The 23485-nt window shown below is 49.6% G+C and overlaps 1 protein-coding gene across 6 annotated transcripts in view; it reads left to right on the top strand.

Annotated features, from left to right (window-relative positions):
• Nucleotides 1-23485, top strand: part of AHRR (aryl-hydrocarbon receptor repressor) — a 96972-nt gene that overhangs the window by 11983 nt on the left and 61504 nt on the right. For 3 of the 6 annotated variants that reach the window (XM_045039550.1, XM_045039557.1, XM_045039545.1), the window contains exons 2-3: nt 9093-9165; nt 15221-15402. In XM_045039550.1, the coding sequence (XP_044895485.1) occupies nt 9101-9165; nt 15221-15402 (247 nt within the window). In that variant the 5' untranslated portion in view covers nt 9093-9100. The remainder of the gene's footprint in view (nt 1-9092; nt 9166-15220; nt 15403-23485) is intronic. The other 3 variants (XM_045039555.1, XM_045039553.1, XM_045039541.1) reach the window with 1 other exon arrangement.

Genomic DNA, 23485 nt, shown 5'->3' with positions numbered 1-23485 from the left:
CCCAAGCTCTGGATCCTTGACTGTTGTGTACCCGGCCTTTTCTTGGCCTGGTCAGCAGCCTGACTCACTGCGGGCAGTCTTCAGACAGCCTCTGGTAGAGGCCGGCCCCTAAGCCTGGACAGCCTCCACCCAACATCCGCCATTAGGGATCATGTCTGGCTTCTGCAGGCTCCCGGATGGGAGCCCTGTCATGGTGGCGCTCTTAGCACCCACCATTAAGAGGAGACCCTGTGCTGATGTGCAGGCTGTCTCCACTCCTGGTGGGGGGCTAGCAGGCAGAGCAGCCCGGCATGGGAGGCTGTGTCGTCAGCAGCGGCCCTGCAGCGGCCTGTGGCTGGCACTCACCTCCTTTATGATGAGGACTTTGCTGGTAACTGCTGGAGTTTGGACTCAGACCTCTGGTGCAGTTCAGCAGCACTGCGTGCCTGTGTAAAGATGTCTGGGGACACACACCCAGACAGGGGTGATGGGGCACCACTGCATGGGGAGGGGTTTTAATTTTGGGACAGCCATTGCTTTTACCATAAGAGAAGAATTCTCATAAAAGCTCAGGTTTCTCCAAAGAAACCCACAGTCAGCTCAGAGCTTAGCAGCGATGGAAGGTCCACAAACCACCGTGTTGGGCCCAGCTCCCACCCGCGGGTTCCCCTGTGGTGCCCAGGCTTCTGGCCACCTCCCACCCCAGCAATGACCATGGTTGCAGAAAAGACCCTGGTCCAGGCCAACCGCAGGCCACAAGGAGCCCAGTGTGGAGGGTCTCCTGCCTTCCCCCTCCCCTGCTTACTGACAAGGCGTCTGTCACCTGCATCTGAGGCAGAGAGACCTGTGTCTTGCCTCAGAGGGGCATTTCTTCAAGGAGTTTGGTCCTGTCCCAAGCAGGCTTCATCTTTTTGAGGAGAGGGCACGTATTTAGTAAAATGGAGCAACCTACGGCCATACCATCCACTTCCTATATGTTGGGTTCCTAGGGCAGAAACCTCAGCACAGATAGAACCCCAAACTGTGGTTTTTCCAGCGAGTTCTGTGGGGGGTGGTGTCAATGGGCCGACTCCTTTAATTTCTTCCACACAAACCCCAATGGGGGTGGTGCCTGGAGACTTTTATCTGCCTTTGGTTGTTGCTTTTTGCCGTAAACTGTGTTTTGGGGGTCATTCTGAATGCTGAGGTGGAGACATGGAGGGAGAATGTGGCTTTGTGGGGCAGGCAGGCAGTGTGCAAGATGGGGCCTGGATCCTGTCCCAGCTTCTGCTTTGGGGAAGAGGGCTGTGGGTGAAGGATAACTAGGGGGTCAGTGCCACCCCCCATAGGAGTGTCCCTGGCCCCCTCCTCATCTTCTCTGTCATCTCCTCCACCCCCCACACCATCCCTGCTCCTGGCTTGGGGCTCATTTGAGGAATGGTGATGCTGGGGATGGGGTCTCCTTCACCTTTTAAAAAAACTTTTTTTTAAATGTTTTTATTTATTTTTTTGAGACAGAAGGAGACAGAGCATGAGCAGGGGAGGGGCAGAGAGAGAGGGAGACACAGAATCGGAAGCAGGCTCCAGGCTCTGAGCTGTCAGCACAGAGCCCAACACGGGGCTCAAACTCACGGAGTGTGAGATCATGATCTGAGCCGAAGTCGGACACTCAACCGACTGAGCCACCCAGGCGCCCCAGTTCTCCTTCACCTTTGGCTTCACGGGTGGCTGTGTGGGCTGTTGCGTGCTTGGCCCCTCTCGGGGTGCAAGGAACCATCCCTGGGCTTTTGTCCCCCTAAGCTGGAGCCAGGCCTGGGATGATGACCTTGCACTCTGGCCTCCAGCCACCGAAGGCCCGACCTGGCTTCCCAGAGAAGTGCACGCATGGTGGCCGTGGCACAGGGTGAGGCTGAGAAGGCCAAAGCATCCGTCCATCCATTTGTGTTGTAGCCTGCAGCTGCCAGGCCACATCCCTGCACACACTCCAGAACGCTCCTGTGCTTGCCCACTTCATCCCTGGCAGCCCAGAAATGTCCCCCAGGGCCCTGCAGCTCCCACCCATTGTCTGCTCCCTCTGTGCAGAACACCCTCAGACATTTTCAGTGTGCTCTATCCACTTCTCCACTCTGAAAACTCCACCTGTATTTGCATATAGATTTGTGTTGTGCTTTTCGTTGAGTTAAAACTCGCATAACCCAAAAGTAACCATTTAAAAATGTATTGCCGGGGCGCCTGGGTGGCGCAGTCGGTTAAGCGTCCGACTTCAGCCAGGTCACGACGATCTCGCGGTCCGTGAGTTCGAGCCCCGCGTCAGGCTCTGGGCTGATGGCTCGGAGCCTGGAGCCTGTTTCCGATTCTGTGTCTCCCTCTCTCTCTGCCCCTCCCCCGTTCATGCTCTGTCTCTCTCTGTCCCAAAATAAATAAAAACGTTGAGAAAAAAAAATTTTTAAATGTATTGTTCAGTGCATTTATTTAGCATATCGCCGAAGTTGGGCACCTACCACCTCTGTCTACTTCCAAAACATTTTCTTCACCCCAAGTTAAACTCTGCACCCATTAAACAGTCATTCCCCATTCCTTCCTCCCAGCCCTGGCAACCACTGCCCTACTTTCTGTCTATGGGTTTGCCTGTTGTGGACATTCCTTACATGTGGAACCAATACGTGACCCCTTGTGTCTGTCTTCTCTCGTGTATCTTCGTGGCTCATTTGTGTGGCGGTGCGCATCAGAACCCCATTCCTTTATGTGGCTGTGTGCGTAGACCGCACTTCGTCTATCTGTTCATCAGTTGGTGGGCTTTGGATGGTTTACACTTTTTGGCTATTTGTGAATAATGAAGCTTTGAGCGTTTGTGTGCCAGATTTTGTTTAAATGTGTGTTTTCAATTCTCTTGAACTTATACCTAGGAGTGGAGCTTGCTGGGGTGTGTGGTAACTCTGACTCTTCGGGCAACTGCGCGCTAGTTCCCACAGCAGCTGTACCATTTTCCATTGGCAGAAGCAGCCACAGTGTCCCAGTCGCTCCGCGTCCTCACCAACACTTGCCATTTTCCCTTTGTTTTGTTGGTAGCCATCCTAGTGGGGAGTGAAATGCTGTCTCCTTGTGGCTTTGATGACATTTCCCTAGTGACTAATGATGTGGAGCATCTTTTCATGTGTTTGTTTCCATTTGTATATTTTCTTTGGAGAAATGTCTGTTCAAGTCCTTTGCCCATTTTTAATTGTACCGTTTGTCTTTTTGTTGTTGTTGAGTTGTAAGAATTCTTCATATGTCCTGAGTAGACTTATCAGATGCATGATTTGCAAACGCTTTCTCCCATTCTGTGGGTTGTCTTTTCACTGTGTCCTCTGAAGCACAGGTTTTTAATTTTGATGGAGTCCCATGTATTTTTTTTAACTTTTTTATCTGTGCCTTTGGTGACATATCTAAGAATCTGTTGCCAAACTTAAAGTCATGAAGCTAGAGCCCCATGTTATCCTTGAGGATTTTATAATTTGAGCTCTTACACTTAGGTCTTTAATTTTGCTGGTTTTTCATATGGTGTCAGGCAGGAAGCAACTTCATCCTCTTGCATGTGGGCACTCGGTTTACCCCTTTGCTGAAGACACTCTTCTTTCCCCGTTGAACGGCCTTGGCACCGCAGATTGTCTGCTCTTATGCCCATTTTGCTTCTTTTTAATGCTTTTTAAAAACCTTTTCTTAGGGCGCCCGGCTGGCTCAGTTGGTTAAGCATCTGACTCAGATTCAGGTCATGATCTCAGTGTGTGAGTTCGAGTCCCATGTCGATCTCTGTGCAGACAGCGTGGAGTCTGGAGCCCCCTTACAGTTCTGTGTCTCCCTCTCTCTCTGCCCCTCCCCTGCTCGCACTCTGTCTCTCTCTCTCTCAAAAAATAAACATTACAAAAAAAAAAAAAAAACCAAACCTTTTCTTATGGAGAATTTCAAATCTTTGACGAAAAGGGAGGGAATGAGCCTAACTTATTCATCAACCAGCACAGATGGGCAGCTATCAATATCGAATCATCCAGTCTCACTTGGACTCCCTGATTGCATAGGAACAAATCCCTGACAAGTCATGTTTTTAGTATGTAACTTTTAAAAATCAGCTTTTTGTATTTTTAACTTAACTTCTTGTTTGAACTGAGAGACTTTGAGGAAGAAATGTCTACAGCGGTGGAGTGGCTGTAAGGGTGACAAGACGACTCTGAGGGTACTCCAGGGCTGGCAGAGAGAGCATGCTGAAAGCATGCCCTTGGACATGGTCCCTCGGGCCTGGAGAGGGTATAGTTCAGTCCCGTGGATGGTGGAGAAGGTCACTGAGTTTCTCCACCTCTGGTGGTGGTGAACACGGAGCAAAGGAAAATCTAAACCCTGGGACCAGAAGCCCCTTATTCCTGCAAAGTCCCTCCGGGGCCTCTGCTGGCAGGGGCCATACTGTGCTATATAAAGAAGAAATGCTTGAAGGGTCTGCCATGCATGCAGAACGAGCAAGGAGGGGTGGATTTGGAGCCTGGAGGCAATAAATGGATACCTGCACAACTTTTGAGGACGAGTGTACCTCCTAGGGAACAACAGCATAGGAGCCTGCCCCAGGGTCCTTCAGTCTTCCCCTCCTGGCCCAGGCGCTATAGTTGCTACAGTTGCCCTGACAGCTACATATGTTATAAACCCCACGATCCCTTGTTATCATTGCTGTTTAAACAGTTATCTTTTGAAGACGTTTAAATAGTAAGAACAAACCTTGGTTTTGTACCCAGCAGTTCCTGTTTTCTGTGCCTCCTGTTCCATTTTGTAGACCCATGTTACCATCTGGTATCATTTTCCTTTGGCCTGAAGACACCCTTTCACATTTCTTATAGTGTGGGTCAGCTGGCAGTGAATTCTTTCAGCTTTTGTATGTCTGAAAAAGCCTCTAGCCTTCAGTTTTGAAAGCTATGTTCAAACGGTGTGGAATTCTAAGTTTCAGGGTCTTTCTCTCCGTGCTTTAAAGACATAGTGTCTACACTTTTCTGATGAGGCACCCACTTTCATTCTTACCTTTGTTTCTCTGTACCCGATGGCCATTTTCTCTGGTGGCTTTTAACATTGTTCTATATATCACTGGTTATGAGCAATTTGATTATGACTGGCCTTGCTGTAATTTTTTTAAATGTTTTTGTGCTTGGAACTTATTGACCTTCTTAAATCTGTAAGTTTATATTATGTTTGGACAAATTTTTACTATTTATTAAATTTCTTTCTGTTGCCTTCTATAACCTCCTACTCTTTAGAGCCCAGTTATACACATAGTGAACTTCTTGAAATACCTAAGTATTTCATTTTTATTTTGGTGCTATTATAAATGGTACTGCTTTTTAAAAATCTGTGTTCTGATTGTTCATTGCTACTCTACAGAAACACACTTGACTTTTGTATCTTTCCCTTTACCCTTTGACCTTGCTGAACTCAATTATTATAAGACATTTACCTTAGTAAACTTTTTGGAATTTTCTGTATGTATAGTTGTGTTGTCTGGGAATAGAGTTCTGTCTCTCCCTTTCCCAATGTTCTGGCATTGCTTTTTCTCACCTTATTGCCCTGACTAGGACACACATGTGGCACAGAGTAGGAAGGGAAATGAAGGGCCGTGCCTGTGAACTCAGAGGACAAGCTCAGTTTCCCGCTGTGGGTTGTAACGCTGGTGTAGGCATTTCTGTAGATGCCCTTTATTAGAGTAATTAAGTTTTCTTCTATTCCTAGCTTGATGAGAGTTTTTCATTGTTATGAATGGGTTTGGATTTTGTTAAATACCTTTTTTGCATGTGTAAGATGGTCATATGTATTTTTTCTTTAGTTTATTAGTGTAGTGAATTACAATGATCAATTTTTGGATGTTGAAGCAGCCTTGAATTCTTGGATAACCCTCACTTGTGGTGATGTTTTGCCCTGTTTGTTTTGCTGGATTCCATTTGCTAATATCTGATTGAGGATTTTTGTGTCTGTGTTCATGGGAGATATCAGTCTGTAGTTTTCTTGAAATGTCTGGTTTTTGTATCAGAGTAATGTTGAACTTATAAATGAGTTTTCAATTTTAATTTCAATATTCTTCCAAAGTTTGCAGAGAATTGGTATTATTACTCTTTTCTTTCACTGGTAGAATTTACAAGTGAAACCATCTGGGCCTAGGTGTTTTTTGGTTGTTATTGTTGTTTGTTTGTTTGTTTGTTTGTTTGTTGTTGGAATAGATGTAGGACCAGAGCAAACAGTTTTTTTCTTGAGTGAGTTTTGGTAGATTGTGTTTTTCAAGGAACTGGTCTGTTTTATCTAAATTGTTGAATTTGTGGAGATAGTATTTGTCTTAGTCTGCTTGGGCTGCCATAACAAAATACATAGATTGGGTGACTTAAACCACAGACATTTATTTCTCATAGTTCTAGATGCTGGGAGTCCAAGATTCAGGTGCCTGCTTGGTGGTTTTGCAAACTCCTCAGGAACTTCCTAGGTGTATTCTGAAACTAGCCCCTGTTTATGGAGGGCAGGGAGAGACCAAGAAAGAGGCAGCCACTCCCAGGTCGGTGGTGGCAGTTTTAATAAGCAAAGAGAACTTACATATGAAAGCTTGTCTCAGATGGCAGAAAGATGAGTAGATCCCATACTCACTGGCTATATCTTAAAAGCTTATAAAGAGGTCGTAACTGGGCTCAGCCATGTATACTTTGCATGTGTTCTCAACAGAACATCCCGACTCAAGGCTGTGTCCTTGGACCGGCCTCTGGGAGCAGGAAAGTTGAGTGGAACCCACATCCAAGGACAGGGAAGGGGATGAGTACCTTCCTAGTACCTGGGTCCAGCTCACAGTTCAGCTGGTAGTCTCGTCTTCTCCATGACCTTCCCAAAGCTTCAGATTTGGTTTCCAGTGAGAGCTCTCTTCTTGGTTTGCAATGACTCTGTACAGATAGTGAAGAGAGACCCCTGGTGTCTCTTCCTCTTCTTATAAGGGCAACAGTTCTAACAGGTCAGGTCTCCACTTTTAAGACCTCATTTAACCTTAATCACTTCCTTAAAGGCACCCCTTCCAATGCAGGATTAAGGCTCCAACATATGGAATTGGGGGGATACAAGTAAGTTCCTAGTCATATACTCTAATTTTCTTTCTAATGCCTGTGGGATCTGTAGTGATGACCCCTCTTTCATCCTGATTTTGGTCATTTGTGTCTTCTCTATTTCTTGACCAATCTGGCTAGAGGTGTATCAATGTTGTTGATCTTTTCAAGGAACCAACTTTTGATTTCATCAATTTTTCTCTTCTTCTATTTAAGTTTCATTGATTTTTCTTCTTTATTATTTCTGTCCTTCTGCTTGATTTGGGTTTATTTGCTCTTTTTCTAGTTACTAAATTGGAAGCTCAAAATATTTGCGATCTTTTATTTTTTTCTAATATAAATACTTAATACTGTCAGTTTCCATTAAAGTATTGCTCAGCCGTGTCCCACAAAATCTGGTATGTTGTGTTTTCATTTTAATTAAGTTCAAAATACTTTAAATTTCTTTGACACCTTCTCTTTGACCCATAGTTATTTAGAAGCATGTTGCTTTCAAAATATCTAGGAATTTTCCATATATCTTTCTAGTTTAATCTCATTATTATCACAGAACATACTTTGTATGATTTCTATTCTTTTAAATTTGTTCAGGATTGTTCTAAGTCCCGGAATTTGGTCTATGTTGATGAATGCTCCATGTACACAGAATACACACTCTGCTGTCGTTGGGTGGAGAGTTCTGCAGTTCAAGTCTGTTACTGTTTGGGTATTCTAAATCCTTCCTGATTTTCGGTTTACTTATTATATTGATTACTGAGACAAGAGTGTTGACGTCTCTGATGAATTATCTGTTCAGTTTTATTCATTTTTGCTCCACATATTTTATAGATGCATACACATGTAGGATTGCTATGTCTTCACGCGATATCCGTCCTTGTCCCTGGTTACATCTCGTCTTACTCACAGAACTATCCCAGATTCTTCTGATTCCTGTTTGCGTGGCATATCTTTTCCTCTCCACTTACTTTGCCTGCCTATATCTTTATATTCAAAGTGTGTTTCTTATATTTAAAGCACATTTGTTACACATTTCCAATGTTCTCATGGCACTCCACACACAGGGTGAACATTGTGTGTTGGGCCTACCTCTTCTTGAGGTCAGGCGAGGGCTCTTAACCCACTCTCCGACTCTGTTCGCCCAGTGCCTAGCAATGAGCGGTCACTGCACAGGCTGTTTATGAGGGTTCAGATAGCCCACTGCATGGAAGAGTCAAGATTTTGATGCCCTTCTTGAGGTGATGGGTGAACTGACCAGCCTTAGGACACAGGTCTTGGGCTACTCCTTAAGGACCTGCTCTCAGATACAGGCGCCATGTCCAGCACTGCTGGTGGAGGCTGGTGGGTGTGTTCAGCTGGGCTGCAGCCGTGAGTTAGTGGCTAAAGTGGAGTCCAGGGCTATGGAGCTGAGTGCGAGACTTTACGTACAAAAGAGGAAGGCTGTTGGCTCAGAAGTGCAAGGCCACAAAGGGGAGGGATGGAAAGAGGAAGAAGACCCACCACAAACTCCACCAAGAGAGGGTGCATGTGGCTCCTGCCAGGGAAACAGCCCCATGAGAGCCCTGACACAGCAAACTGTTCCTTAGGACCCTGGCTGTGTCTCCTGCTCCTGGATGCCTGTGGAACAGCTTCTATTTTCTGAGGACAAGCTCAGGATATTTAACTTTCTGAGCCAGGTGCAAGAGTGGAGGGCTATTCTCTGTGTGAGTGTAGTGACTCAGATCCTCAGGTCAGGCTGGGGGACCATGACACTGCCGGTCAAGGGGAGATGGTATGGTCAGGGCTGTGTGTCCTCACGTGGCCCTTGAGCACCTTCCTGCCGAGTGAGAGGGGGTGTGAGTGGTTCACGTGGGCAGGCTTTGTGCCAGAATCACCTTGGGTCTTGTCCAGTTGGCAAGGAGGAGTGGGACCCCCAGCATGGGCTCAGTGTTGACTCCTTGATTAGAGACACAGCCGACCTTGGCCAATGCTGCTGCCTTTGGTGGTTTGGGGAGTCATACGGGCACCGCGCTCTCTTCAACATAACAAACTTTATGCTCCCCCCCCCTTTTTTAGGGCCAGAAATGATGATTCCACCAGGGGAGTGCATGTATGCTGGAAGGAAAAGAAGGAAGCCCATTCAGAAACAGTAAAGTATCACATCTTCTGTTTTTGCTGATTGTTCCTGATGAAGGGGGAAAGTATTTGCATTTTCATTGAAAGGAGTGAATTTTAGGAATAAAGTGAATGAGGGAGAGGTTTTGCTGAGTCTTTCTGATGGGTAGAGGGGCTTGCAGAAACAGCATGAGACCCAGCGCCTGGGGCTGGCGGGTGTTTTGAGGGTTCTCTGCGCAGCTGGAAACCCACTGCTGCCTTTCTTAGCGACTTGGGGCTGCTTTCCTAACTTTGATGGCAAGGCAAGACAAGGCAAAGCTGAGTGACACCCTTCAGCTAGAAGTCAACACGGGGGGCCGAGATGTCACCATGGTTTTTGGTGAGCACCAGATCTCCTCCCTGCCCTAGTGAAACCTGTCCTCGCAAGGACACACCCACGGCCCCTGCGAGCGTTGCCACACGTGAAGGACACTGTGGGGCTTGTCCCCCTGCCTGTGGGCCTCCAGGAGGTTTACAGAGTAGAGAAAGGAACCTGTGACCCTCACCTCCTGGACACAACACCAGTGTTCACAGTCCCGCCAGCAGCCCAAAGGTGTTCAGGACAACAAGGTATGAATTTTGCGGCAGGGGTTTGGGACTGCCCTGCTGTGAGGCCAGCAGGTGTGGTTCCCAGAGCCCAGGGGCTGCCTCTGGCTCCTCCAAGGGGGTCCTGCAGTGTGTGCACTGTTGGCTGGGTTTCTGGTGTGTGTGTGTGTGTGTGTGTGTGTGTGTGTGTGTGTGTAATATAGCTCTGTTTGAGTCAGTGTGAGCATGTGTATATAAGGCTCTGTGTTTGGGCCTGTCTTTCTGTGACCCAGGCTGCCCCTCTGGGCCCTGGTGGCTGCAGGGTTCTGTGAGAGGCCCCCACCCAAGGATAGGCAACAAAGGCTTGAGGGGCGGGGCTTCGGAAAGTGAGTTTGTCACCTGAGTTGGTTGTGTGGCCACCGCGGGCCTCCTGGGCTCTGCAAGTGGAGGGTGAGGCAGGAGGCGGCTGAGTGTTTCCACGACTGGGTCCGGGGCGGGGCAGTGGTGGGGCTGAGTCCTGCTTGTGTGTGCTAGACAGGGTTCATTCTGGTGAGCACACAGTCACGTTGAGTAAGGAATGGCACCATGGGCTCCTGGAGGTGTTGGTCACTTGCATCTTTTTCCTTATTGGGCTGTAACTGAAGGCTGTGGCACTGCACGTGGTTAAATGTGCAGTCTGGTCGGGTTGACAGCTGTATGCACCATGGAACACCACCAAAATCAAGGTCACCGACACTCGGATCGTACCCAGAGTGTCCTGTGTGCTTGCGGTCCCTGCCTCCACCTCCATCCAGGCAACCCTGACGTGCTCTGTGCCGTAGCCTGCTTTGCATCTCTGGAATCTTCTGTAAGTGGAATCAGACACCATTTTGTTGGGCTTCTTTCCTTCAGCCTGATCTTGAGGCCCATCCACACTTCGTGTGCACGGAGCATGCTCCTGTTTGCTGCCGAGTAGTGCTCCAGGGTCTGGACGCACCGCTTCGTTTACTCACCTGCAGATGGACATTCAGGTGCTTCCCAGGTTCGGGCCGTTGCAGGCAAAGCTGCCACGAATGTTTACACACAAGCCTTTGTGCAGATGTATGTTTTCATTTCTCTTGGGTAAATACCTAGGAGTGGGATTTTGACTCAGCAGATGTGTGTTCACTTTTAGGGAACCACCAAGCTGTTTTCCAAAGCAGCTGCACCGTCTTGCTTCCCGGCAGCGCGCAAGGGCTCTCGGTCCTCTGCCTTCTACCCAGGTCCCCGATGGGCGGTGGTGCCGCCTCAACACGGCTTGATCTGCCTCGTTCCCCACGGGCGCTGGGCGTCTGTTCATGTGCTTGTGTGCCATCCACATATCTTCTCTGCTGTCTTCTTACTGAATTTTAAAACTGCTTTACATATTCTGGATACAAGTTCTTGTGGACATTTCTCCCCAATCTATGGCTTACCTTTTCATTTCATTTTCTTTTTTGAAAAAGTAATCTCTAGGGGCGCCTGGGTGGCTCAGTCAGTTGAGCGTCCGACTTCAGCTCAGGCCATAATCTCGTGGTTCGTGAGTTTGAGCCCCACGTTGGGCTCTGTGCTGACAGCTCGGAGTGTGGAGCCTGCTTCAGAGTCTGTGCCTCCCTCTTTCTCTGCCCCTGCCCCACTCACACTCTTTCTCTCAAGAGTGAACAAACATTAAAGAAATTGTGGTTTATATACACAATGGAATACTACGTGGCAGTGAGAAAGAATGAAATATGGCCTTTTGTAGCAACGTGGATGGAACTGGAGAGTGTTATGCTAAGTGAAATAAGTCATACAGGGAAAGACAGATACCATATGTTTTCAGTCTTATGTGGATCCTGAGAAAGTTAACAGAAGACCATGGGGGAGGGGAAGGAAAAAAAAAAGTGAGAGAGGGAGGGAGCCAAAACGTAAGAGACTCCTAAAAACTGAAAATAAACTGAGGGTTTATCGGGGGTGGGAGGGAGGGGTGGGTGGGTGGGTGATGGGTATTGAGGAGGGCACCTGTTGGGATGAACACTGGGTGTTGTATGGAAACCAATTTGACAATAAATTTCATAAATAAATAAATAAATAAATAAATAAATAAATAAATAAAAACTAATCTCTATGCCCAACATGGGGCTCGAGCTCATGACCCTGAGATCAAGAGTCGCACGCACCACTGACTGAGCCACCCAGGCTCCCCCCTTTCATTTTCTTAATGGTGATTTTCAAAAGACATTTAAAAGATATTAATGAAGATCAACTGACCCATTTTTTTCTTTTATGAGTTTGAGTGTATGTGTGTATTCTAAGAGTCCTGTGGCTATCCCAAGGTCTCAAAGATCTTATGTATTTTCTTGTAAAGTTTTATAATAGGCTATAGATTTAGGTCTGTGACCCACTTTGAGTTAATTTGGGGGGATTATGTGTGGTGACAGTTGGTGTTCACCTGTTTTCATGGGTTTCCAGTTGACCAGCCCCGTTATTGGAAGGACTTTCTTTCCCTTGAACTACCGTAGTATCTTCATCAAATGAATTGTCCAAAATCTGTGGGTTTATTTCTAGACTCCTTACTCTGTTCCCTTGTTCTATATTTCTATTTTTTCTGTAATACCAAGCCATCTGGAACATTGTAGATTTATGACAGGCTTAAAGTCAAAAGGATAGGTCCCCCGATTTTGCTATTTCATTGGTTATTCTTGGTCCTTTGCGTTTCCATGTAAATTTTAGAATCAGTGTGTCAGTTCCTATAAAAAGCATTGTTGGAATTTTAATTTGATTACATTGAATCTACACATCAGTTCAGGGGAGCATTGCCAGATGTACGCCAGGTATTTTATATTTTTGGTGCCAGGGCTCTCTTCCATCTGAGCCTGAACTATCCCTGTGCTAATGGCACTGGTCCTTGTCCCCTATCACCTGCTGAGTCTCTGCCCGGGGACTTGGAACTTACTCCACATGCCCCTGGGCCTGAGCCTGAAGCCCCTCAACCCCCATCCCCTCTCGTGCCCGTGGGCGTGGGGTGGGGTGGGGTGGTTCCTGCTCTGGCCCATGGGGCTGGGGAATGGGGTGGCAGAGATGCATCACGGGACAGCCAGTATTGTGAGAAACTTTGAAGGGTCTCTTCCAACACCCATTTCTCCAGCAGGCTAGTGTCCCTCCCACAGGTGCCCCAAGAGGGCAGGGGTAAGAGAAATATCATGGCCCAGCTCATCTTCAGGCACAGGCTGTCTGGGGAGACAGGGGATCAGCTCCCCCCCCCCCAGCCCTGCACAGAGGTGAGGTTTCAGCAGGGGCCACCTGCCGGTCTCCCACTGTCTCCCCTTCTCTGACCCTCACACCTGCCCTGAGTGCTCCTGTGTCTCTGGGGAGGCCTCGGGTGTCTTTCACTGACTGGGGTGGGGGTGGGGGGCTCTGCTCTAGCCAGCAGGTGCCAGCCCACACTGGAGCTGCTCAGTTTATCTCCAGGCCTCCTGCCGGTTTAAATTTTGCCCAGCAGCATGAGTGATTTGGGGGCATATGCCTCATTAAGGAAGAAAAACAGCAGAAAGTGAGAAAAGCAAAGATATAGGAGGAATATTTGTAAATCATGTATCTGATAAAGGGCTTCTGTCAAGAATATAAAGAACTCCTACAACTCAACATTAAAAAGACAACCCAGTTGAAAAATGGGCAAAGGACTTGGGGAGACATTTCTCCAAAGAAGACACACAGACGCCCAACAAGCATGTGAAAGGGTGACCATTACTGGCCGTTAAGGAAAATACCAGTCAGATCGCAGCGAGGCACTCCTTCACGCCTGCGAAAATGGCTGTTCTACAGAAAAAGGAAACTGATGTGTCCATGAGGGTGTGAAGCGCCGAACCCTCACCTGGTGCTGGTGGTGATGTCTTTGGGTGCAGCCGCTAGTCTGGCAGCTCCTCAGAAGGTGAAATGGAGTGACCACACCGACCCGGCTGTCCACTCCCGGGCGTGCACTGAGAGAACTGAAAATTAGGTGTGAGCAGGGTCTTAGGGTCATACGGCATTGGGTACGATGTCCGTCGACTGAAAGCTGGCCAGACTTCCATCGAGTTGTGAACAGGTGAGCAAATGTGGTCCATCCACACGACGGAGTGTTATTCACTCAGAAGAAGGAATGGGGTCCTGATAAACGCTGCACCACAGTTACTTGAAGACATGATGCCAGGTGGGAGAAGCCAGACACGAAAAGTCTCACACTGTGTGGCTGCACGTGTGTGAAATGTCTAGAACAGGCAGAGCCGTGGAGACAGAAGGCAGCTTGTGGTTGCCAGGGGTGCTGGAGGGAGACCGGGAGAAACTACTGAACGGGTACAGGGTTTCATCTGGAGCCGTGAGATGTTTGGGACTTGATAGAGGTGAATGTACATTTTGAAAAGCTTAGTGTTGTGTGAATTGTACCTCAAAGCAAACAAAGAAGTGGCCTCTGGGATCGGGGCATCAGGCTTCTCTGTGCTTTTGTGGCCAGGGGTCCTCAGACTCTGCAAAGTAGGTTTGTGCTGCTGGCTCCTCCTGACACACGGATTGCTGGGTCTCACCACACTTGTAAGTGAACACACAGGGACAAATAGGAACTCCTAGACAAAAGAGACCTCAGCCCCTAAAAGCAGGAGCCCTCCAGCCTCCCAGGTGCCATGACCCCAGGGAGGGTAGGCCCTGGGAGCCAGGCAACCTGGGTCCAGCGCCAACAGCCCCTCCCCCTGCCGCCTCTCCACCCAACTCTGGCTGCCACTTTAGGTTCAGATGCTTTGATGTGGGTGATGTTTAGGAAGGGCCTGTATAGAGCTGTTTCTGTGAGGGCGGTTAGGGTCAGAGGAGAGGGACTGTCATCCGGCAGTGGGGGGTGGGGGGGTGGTAAGAGGGTCAGATGGGGGAGGCCAGCTCTGCCCTCTACCAGGATGGTGGACAGGGAAGCCCTGGGCAGGGGGATCCCCCTTGTGGGGGAGAGCAGATCTGTTGTGGGGCAAAGGGAAATGGAACCCAGGCCACCAGCCACCTCACAGAGGCACAGCCCATGACGTCAGGGCTTCAGAAGGGCGGGTGGGACAGCGCCCAGGTGCCCAAGGGTCCTCTGTTACCCCCTCCTCGGACCCGTTCAGCCCTGCTGTGTAGAGGAGAAACTGAGGCCCAGAAGCATCAGTCACACCTGGACTGCAGGTCCTGAAAAGGTCCTGCGTTTAAGAAAAGCCTGGAAGAGGCTGAGCACATGCAGCCTGGGGCCAGGGATCCTCCTCACACTTGGGGAAAAGTTAGCACAGAGAGGTCAAGAAATGTGCTGAAGCCACACAGCTTGCCTGCAGCTGTGTCCAAGGAGACCTGCTCTCTGTCTCTGAGCGCCCTTCCTGGTAATGGATCCCAGCTTCCTCGTATGCACAGTAGCAGGAGCCTTTTGTCCTTTTCAGCACCTTTTCTCACTTAGAAGCTGATCCACGCCATAAGGTCACTTCTGGGGACAGGTGTGTGCTCCATGGGGTGACAGCCCCTGGCGGGAAACCCCGAGTCTGATGGCGCTTGCTTCCCTGCAGGAGGCCGGCCACGGGGGCTGAGAAGTCAAACCCGTCCAAGCGGCACCGGGACCGCCTCAACGCCGAGCTGGACCACCTGGCCAGCCTGCTTCCGCTTCCTCCTGACATCGTGTCTAAGCTGGACAAGCTTTCCGTCCTGCGTCTCAGCGTCAGCTACCTCAGGGTGAAGAGCTTCTTTGAAGGTAGGACTCTCTTCTGTCCATCTGTGCTCAGCTGGGTGTCACCTGGGCTCGCTTCGGTCTCACCCGGGCCCACCCCACTTTACTGGGATGGACCAGTTTGCACCCTGTCTTGGGTAATCATTTAGAGGAGCGGCACTGAGTGCTGATGACCCAGGGCAGCTCTGTGCAAGGCTCAGGGGCTGGCCCTCCCCCTGCTCAGCTTCCCCACAGCCTCAGGGCTTCAGAGGACCAGGCAGATCCTCTCTGTGGGGAAGCAGGACCAGGGCTGAGCTCAGGAGGCCGTGTTCCCCCATTAGCCCGTGTCACTATTGGGTGGCCATCCTTCCGTGTTGTTGCTTTGTCTGTCCCGGGGATGCTGTGATCCCAGCCAGGCACCAGCCCCTCGGCGCAAGGGGTCCCTGGTGTGTCAGTCCCTTGCAGTAGCTGGGGATGGGTGCTCTCCTATATCTGATGCTCCCAACCAGGCCTCATTCTCCACGTGTCCTGGCTCAGTTCCTGGTAAAGAAATGTGGCTGTCACCACGCTGTTTCAGGGCCCACGACTGCCGTCATCGTCCCGAATTAAGTCTGAACTTCTTACCAAATCGCAACTTACTACATGTCTTTGGGAGTGGGTAAGACAAATGTGTAAAGGGGCAGGTCTGGGCACCAGGGAGTGGTGGGGGCTGTGGCCAACAGCAGAGTCTATACTCTCTACCCAAAGGCTTTGGAGGTCGGTTTTTGCACATCCTCATTTTGCTGCACATAACACCCTGGGCTGCAGTGAGGACGCTGGCCAGGGCTGAGGTCCTCGGGTGATGTGAACCCAGGTCTGTCCCAGCTCCCACACCTGTGGGGACAATTTGCCCTGAGACGATTATGGCAAGGCCCGAACGCACCTTAATCAGACACGTCTGAGGTGCGACTCGGCTACTGTGCATTGCTGGCCTTCTGCAGCCCCCCAGGAGAGGGAGGGCGGTTTTCTTGAGGACTTAGCCTACCTTCAATCCCAACTGCCTCCAGAGACCCCACCATGAGGAAACATTAGGGGCCTGCAGGCAGCTCTGCCCAGTGCATACTCCACCTGGGCACCTTGCCGACTGACCCCTCCCAAAGGGCCCCCCACACGTTGGCCTCCATTTTCTCTCATGGAGCAGGAATCCCAGATCCTCTGACCACTACTGGGCTCGGAGAGCCTGCTCTGTGTGTGAGAGCTCTGCATGGAGCTCCCTCCCAACCTCCGTCTGACACCCCAGAACCCTGGGGGCTCACCCATGTGTGTGCCCTCTCTGCTCTGGGGTGTGGAGCCCAGTGGGTAGTCTGGGCTGGTCCTGAGCCACACTGAGATGTCCCATCATGGAAAGGCCACCTGTCATCATGGGGAGGCCGAGTGCACTGGGCTGGATGGCCATGTGGCCTGCTGAGCCAGGCTTGGTCCTGAGGGCTGGTGGCTGCCACATTGGCCATGCCCAGGACCCCTCTGGGGCATCCCTGCTCCCCTGTTCCCCTGTGCATCCCCGTGCTGCCTCTTCCATCCCTGACGTGGCCCCGTGGGATTCGCAGCCGGGGCTGGAGCTCACCCAGCGCTCAGCCCAGGTCGGTCTTCCTCACTAAACCTCGCACTCTTCCTTTGGGTTAAAAGGGTGCCACCTGGGTGTCCGTCACCCAGACTTCCATGGCTGGAGCCCAAGCTCACAAAACACTCCTGCTGAAGTATTCTGTAGGGTGACAGAGAATGGTGCGTGGCACTCAGTGGAGGTCACCAGGAGGGTCTTGTGGGCTGGTGGGCTTCCCACAGGAGGCGAGGGGCAGGCGCTGTCTGCAGGCTGCGCTGAGGCAGCCCCTCACCCCAGTCTGTCCAAGGCTCTGGCCCCTTGCTGCCAAGGTCCTACATCTTGGGATGGGGCAGGGGCAGGGGCTGCTAGTCACTTGTATTCTCCCTGCTGTGGTCTGGGCCCCTTCCCCATGGGACGGAGGGGTTTTGTGTTCCTTCCCCAGCTGCACTGGGGTATCCCCAGGCCCTCGGGTGACAGGACCAGCTATATGCAGTGCAGTCCTGTCCCCCAACCTCCATAGCTGCAGCTGCTGTGTTTTCTCACTGGCCACATTCAAAGCCATGTCTATTGTCTGGATTCTCCTTCCCAGTGTCCACATGTCTGGCTCAGGCCCTCTCTCCTTGAAGTACTGGAATCTTAGATTTCAGGTTCTTGGTGGCTCTGGGACCTCAGGTGAGGGGCCAAGAAAGGCCCGCAGATGGGAAGACCGGTGTAACTGGGGGTGCTCTTCCGAGCATCTGTGCTCTGAGTAGAAGCTGAGAGCCCCAGGGGCCCCCAGCCCCTTGCCCCAGGGGTTCTATCCCCATGCCCAGGGCCCATCGCTTTGCCCTGGGGCACAGCCCCAGGCCCCAGGGGTTCTATCCCCATGCTGGGGGCCTGCCTCCTCATGCCCGTGGCTATCTGGTGGGCACTCTGAGCCCCGATGGTGACAAGATCAGTTCACTGAGGTGACTTGGAACATTTTCGTGTTGTGCAGGACAAGAGTGCTTTTCTAGGAGGTTTGTGATGTGATGAGTAAGTCGACAAAGTCATACAAAATGCACCGGAGAGCCAGGTGTCCACACCAAGGGCGCTGTCCCCAGACTTGCCTTTGCGAAGCCCCTCTGTTATGGACGGCCACCTCAGCTTCCACGGTGGCCTCTTTAGGCAGCTCGGGCAGGTTTGGGGCTGCCCTGGGTGGGGTTGGTGGTTTACCTCCTGTTGGCACACCCTTGCAGACCTGACCTCCTGGCTGGGTGGTCGGGAGGGAACCAGGTCACTTCTCTGGATGGGTCCAGCTGTTCCCAGCCAGGCCAGGGTTGGTGGTCTCTGAAAGGCTCCTGTCTGCTGTTTCTAGGGGTTCAGGCAGCTATTCGAGTATCTGCCTGAACGCCTCACCTCTCTTAACTGGCGGTCGGTGATGTTCCTGACCTGCCCCCCCACGCCTCCCGCTGGTGCACGCGGACGCCCTTCAGGTCTGTCCGAGTAGCTAGGGCTGACTCCAGGTCCTGCGGCAGGTGGGCCAGCCCAAAGCTCACAGCTGCCTGGCCACTGTCACAGTCAGGTGTCAGAACAAAACTTGGTTTCTCCACAGCACCGTTTCTGTCAAGGGTTCTAAAGTGTGGGATCCCCTTGAAGCTGCACAGTTTAGAGGAAATTGTAGAAAGTTTCCTGAATTCATTTTCACTGTGGAGTTAGAAAAAAGTCAGGCTGCAAAAAATCGGATCTTAATCTGCACTTCCTGACTCAGAAATAGATGAGTTAATTTCATTAAAGCTTCCATAAAATGTCACCTTTGGGAAGGATGTGACCTGGAAAATTTCAGCTTCAGATGGTAATAAGGCCTGAAAACTTGCCTGTGATGTTTACTTTAGTGCTGGCTTTTGTGGATTTTTGAAAGGCAGCAGATTTTTAATTTTTTTTTTTATCTGGTTTTTGCACAGGCAAGGGGCCAGTCAGTGCTTCTACGTTATCAACCCCTCTGCTCAAACGCAAGACTGGGATTTTCCAGTCTTGTGGATTTCATCGTTCACACGATAGGAAATTGGGGGCTGAGAAAAAGGGGGAAGTCAGGACAAACAGGACCCTCGAGGTGGGCTCCCCCAGGATGTGGGGCCTGAGAAGCCCCAGCACCTCCTCACTTAAGCCTGGTAGTTGGTTACGGCCACGCTCCCAGGCATTAGCTCTGCAGTGTGGGCTCATCTGGGACACTTGCTGGCCAGAGGAGCAAAGCTCAGGTGGTGGAGAACCACCACTCACAGGTAACGGACCCAAGGTCCACACGGTGTGTCCATCCCGTGAGTCTTGTGATGGGAACATCAGCCAGGGCTCCTGACTCTGTGGAGAGAAGTGTCAGAGAGGGCAACAGGGGCGATAAGCAGAATGAAGCGAGAAGGGGGAGGTGGAAAAGCAGTTTCGGCTGTCTGTGGGAACGTCGAGATTCCGACCCTGGGTCAGTGCTGCCCATGGGTCGTATCTGGGCCTCCCGTCCCTTTGCGTTTTCTCCGCTCAGCCCGTGGGGCTCGATTCTGCACATGCCAAATGGAGCCCTGCAGGGGTGAGTCCTGGCCCCTGCTCACCTGGTGGACGGGTCCAGAAGCCCACATGTCAGGAGGGTGTGCCCCAGAACCTTCCCGAGGGGCCTTGCCCGCGCGCAGCATGTCAGGAGGGCAGTTTGCCTTGATGGTCTTAGGACCAGCAATGGAGGCGTGTACAGCTAGCTGAGTGGTACCAGTTTTCAGCTGTCACTAGAGTTACCCTTCTCTCGATGAGCCCTGTGCATCCCTCCAAATGCGCACACCAAGGCCCGCACCCCGGTGTGGCTGTGTTTGGAGATGGTGCCTCTAAGGAGTATTAAGGTTAAATGAGGCCCTGCGGAGGACCTGACCCCACAGGATTAGTGTTGGTCTGAGGAAGCCAGGAAAGATTTCACCAGAAACTGAATCTGCTGGTGCCCTGATCTCAGGCCTCAGCCTCTAGAGCTGTGAGGAATACTTACCTGCCGTTTACACGCCCGTGCGTTGTGTCTTGTTACAGGGACCCAGGCTGACTGAGATGGGCCTTCTGGGGGCAAGAGGGTTGGGACCTGCCCCCTCTCCTCTCACGTGGAGCGTCCAGGGGCTTTGTCCCCCAGGCACATGGATACGGGTCACTGCTGCCTCTCACCTCATCTGCTGCTGGAACCACCTTCCTTACCCCTTCCTTCCCAACACTGACACCTTCCAGAATTGGTTCCCTGGGGCATTTCCAGCAAAGACACGCTAGTGTTGGGTCATTCAGGATAGAGTGCCTGTCCTGTCCTACTGTCTGTGGCCACCAGCTTCTGACCCCACAGGAAGGGCCCCCAGCACTCCTCAGATCACTCTTGATTCTTCTATGCACTGTTTTATTTACCTTACCATATCTTAGCTACTTCCAGGAAGAAGAGCAAGCACTCATTGGTCTGTGCACCGATTCACTCCCTCCCTTCTGGTACCTGCATCTGCTCAGACCTGATAAGTAGCCAGAACTCAGGGTCAGCACAAAACAGCTTTGATTTTTTTTTTCTCTCCCCGTCCCAGCAAATCTCCTTTCTGGTTGGTTCCTCCCCTACCCATGGAAGAACCAGGGCAGCTATGGATGTTTCTGGTCCCTTCCAGGGAATTCAGTGTCCCCTCCCCACCCCTTCACTCCATAATGTTGGCTTCCTATGCAGGCTGAGCTTGGTATTAGTATGATCTGTCTTTCAAGTGTGAGCCTTCTCCCAGCCCTCACCTGGAGCTCCAGCAGGCAGAAGGGCGGGGGCTCAGGCTGGCTGCTTCTCCTCTTGGTCCTGCCCCACTGGTAGCTGTGGTTTCCTGCCCTTCTGGTTCAGAGCAGCAGCAGGGAGGAGAGGCGAGGGTTCATTGAGGTCCTACATGACTGGCATTGCCGTGAGCTGGCCGGCAAGGCTCAGTGGGGGACCCAGAGGGGTCTTCTACTGTGGTTGGTAACGCTGGCACTCTGTCCTCTCCAGCTGGTCCCTGTCACCTCCTTTCTTAGCCTCAGATGTCAGAAGGTACCTCTAGCCTCTTCTGTTGCAGTCTCTGCTCATGTCTCCAGGCACCCTCTTGGAGGACTTGAGACATCCCAGGCCAGTGGTTGGGCATTATGACCCTACCTGCTCCCCAGGAAACACTCACCTTAGACCCACTAGGTTGGTAGATGGCACTTCCCACATGGATGCAGCCCAGGTGCCTACCAGGAGCCTTAGGCCCCACCTTTGTCCTTTGGATTTCTTGAGTGTAGAGAGATGCCAGTCTTCAGGGTACAGGTGGGGGCATGCAACTCACAACACAGACTCTCCAAGGAGACCCTCCTCCCATCCTTGAGCATCTCTTGTTTCTGACACCTCCTTTGTAACCCTCCCCAGGTCACCTGGAATCTCACTTTGGGACTTGGGTATAGTTGGCACTTTGTTGTCTTGGGGCCTCAACTCTTTCAGACAGAAAGAGTTCCATATTAACAACCTGTTATAAGGCAAGAAAACAGAAGATCCACCATGGTCCCCATCCCCGGGCGTTTAGAGTCTAGTGGAAGAATTCTGCTACCAAATATATGCCTTCTTCCATTTCCAACAATACAACAGGCCAGTAACTAATCGGTCATCTTGCTGCTAACAGCCAAAAATGCAAGATAAAATATCTGAAACCTGTCAAAATATATCAGTGGGCAAGCAGGAGATTAAGGAATACTCAGAGACCAAAAACAAAATGAAGCTGAGAATCCAAAGAGAGTTTTATTAAAGGAAATTTTAAATGTTTATTTATTTATTTTTGAGAAAGTGCATGTACACAAGTGAGGGAGGGGTAGAGAGAGAGAGGGAGAGAGAATCCCATGCGGGTTCCATGCTGTCAGCACAGAGCCATGAGATCATGACCTGAGCCAAAATCAAGAGTTGGATGCTTAACCAACTGAGCCACCTGGCACTTCTACTAAAGGAAATATTGAAGGATGTACTTCATGCAGAAGGAAGGGCATTCCAGGTGGGAGACCTGGAGTGGAGACGAATGGAGGAGCAGGAGGGTGGTGACCGTGTGGGCAGATTGACACAAACACTGAGAGTATAAAACAGTAGTACTACCATGTTGGAAGAACAAGAGAGAGAGAATAAATTCCTAACCATAAAAGTAGAGAGGGAGACTTGAGGCACAGACTTTGGTGGTTCTTGTGTTAATGTCCTATGGAAGCTGGCTAATTAATTCATCATAAACTGCCCATAATAATCATCAGGGTGAAAGAAATGGGGTTTCCCTTAAAACTAGTGGAGAGACAAAGTAGAATAAGTAGATGTAATCAATATTCTTAGACAAGAAAGAAGAAAACAGAGATGTGGAAGGGGGAGTAGAAACCACAAAATCCCAAATATGTCATGAATTACAGTAAATGTGAATAGACTAAACATGACAACTGAAAGATAAGGATTATTAGAGTGGATTACTATGTCTGTTTACAAATGGCATGGAAAGGTTGAAAGAAAAAGGATGGAAAAATGCTAACTGAAAGAAATCTCATGAAGCCATTTTAATGTAAAAAAAATTTAGTTTTTGGTTAAAAAACATAACTGGAGATCATGAGAGGGTCACTACATAATGATTTTAAAAATTTATATCAATTAAAAATTTTTAAATTGAAAACATTTTATCAAGCACTAAAATTGTTTTATTTATTTATTTATTTAAAGTTGATTTATTTGAGAGAGAGAGAGAACAAGCAGGGGAAGGGCAGAGAGAGGGAAAGAGAATCCCAAGCTTTGACCTGGAGCTCAAACTCATGAACTGTGAAATCATGACCTGAGCTGAAATCAAGAGCTGGATGCTTAACCAACTGAGCCACCCAGCACTGAAATGATTTTACATTTATGTGCTTCCAGTAACATAACCTTGAAAATATATAATATCGACAGAACTATACAGAAAAACAGATGAATTCATCCCCATGAAAGATTTTAAGTTATTTTCTCAGTGTTTAATAGATCAAATAAATAAAAATCAGTAAAGATTCTAGGAGATTTCACAATGCAAAATCTAAAGGACACACAGAAAACACTACTCTGAAACTATAGAATTCACATCTTTTCAAGCCCACGTGGAATTTATAAATATACTGAAAACATATTGGCCAATGAAAGCAAGTCTCAATAAATTTCAAAAGACAAAATCATGACAAATGCATGTTATAAGACCTCAATGCACCTGAGCTGGAAATCAGTAATAAAAGATGACTTCAAAACCCTTATATTTGGAAATAAACACACTGGTAAATAACTCATAGATGAAAAAAGAAAACATCATGAAACTTAGAAAATATTTACAAATCAAAATGTGGGGCATGCAGCTAAAGTATTCCTCAGAAATAAATAACCCTATGTGTTTATATATGAAAGAAGAAAGGTGGAAAATTAATGAACTAAGCATTAGGTTCAGTAGTTCTGATAAAGCAAAGCAAAATAAACAAAAAGAGTCCAAGAAAGCAAATAATAAAAGAGAAGATATTGGTGAAACAGAAAAGAAACATACAATAGAGTTCCTCTAAAATGATAAAATTTGTAAA

This window comes from Felis catus, chromosome A1, assembly GCF_018350175.1.
Source record: "Felis catus isolate Fca126 chromosome A1, F.catus_Fca126_mat1.0, whole genome shotgun sequence".
Lineage (NCBI taxonomy): Eukaryota > Metazoa > Chordata > Mammalia > Carnivora > Felidae > Felis > Felis catus.
Note: the sequence above shows the minus strand (reverse complement) of the source record. Positions and strands in the feature narration are given on the sequence as shown.